Source organism: Penaeus monodon, chromosome 15 (genome assembly GCF_015228065.2).
Source record: "Penaeus monodon isolate SGIC_2016 chromosome 15, NSTDA_Pmon_1, whole genome shotgun sequence".
Taxonomy (NCBI): Eukaryota; Metazoa; Arthropoda; class Malacostraca; order Decapoda; family Penaeidae; genus Penaeus; species Penaeus monodon.
The window spans coordinates 6,816,863-6,817,533 of record NC_051400.1 but is presented as its reverse complement, the minus strand read 5'-3'; the positions used below and the strand labels follow the sequence as shown (position 1 = coordinate 6,817,533).

At 32.6% G+C, this 671-nt stretch overlaps 1 protein-coding gene across 1 annotated transcript in view; it reads left to right on the top strand.

The window, feature by feature from the left end:
- LOC119581717 (zinc finger protein Xfin-like) overlaps positions 1-671 on the top strand; it is a gene marked incomplete in the record, with an annotated part of 17,480 nt that overhangs the window by 10,724 nt on the left and 6,085 nt on the right. The window contains 1 exon segment of the mRNA XM_037929841.1: positions 74-112. Coding sequence (XP_037785769.1) covers positions 74-112 — 39 coding nt within the window.

Below are 671 nucleotides of genomic sequence, written 5' to 3'. Positions count from 1 at the left end.
GTATGGAAAAGAGTGTTGATTAATTTTTTAAATGATATTTATATATTTGTTTGTTTTCTCTTTGTATTTACAGAGGGAACACAGACTGAAGAAGACATCGGTCTAGGTACAGGTAAGAGCAAGCAATATCAGTAATTTGTATCAGAATTTATGATTCATAGGATACAGTTTTTATATTTGGGAAGTACTGCTTGGAGCCTGAGACTAGAATTGTTATTCACATAAATTCAGAAATAGGAAAATAAGGATGTACTGGTGTTGTTGTTACTGTCTTGCCATAAATAAAAAGTAATGCTATTTGGCACTGCCAGTAGTTTTATGGCAGTAGTCATGGTTTTGCAATAAATTTTTTAAACTAATATCAGTACTGCCAGTTGTATTAGAGTTGTTTTGCAGTTGTTGCTGTAGTTGGGACTTTTCAGTATGTAGAGTTATGAATCAAAGGTACTCTCAAACTTGAAAAGTAGCTGCTGGCATTACCTCTTTCATTCTAACAACTGGAGTCCACTTTGTAAAGCCAGGTTCTGATGAGCCTTGCTAAAGTTCTGGTTAATAAGTTGGTGTAGTTAAATTTTTTAGTGTTGTATTTAGTTTCACGTAGTCTGCTACAAATTGTCTTTTTGTTTAGTAAAAGATACATTATTTGATGAAATAAAGTAGCTTAGGAATCA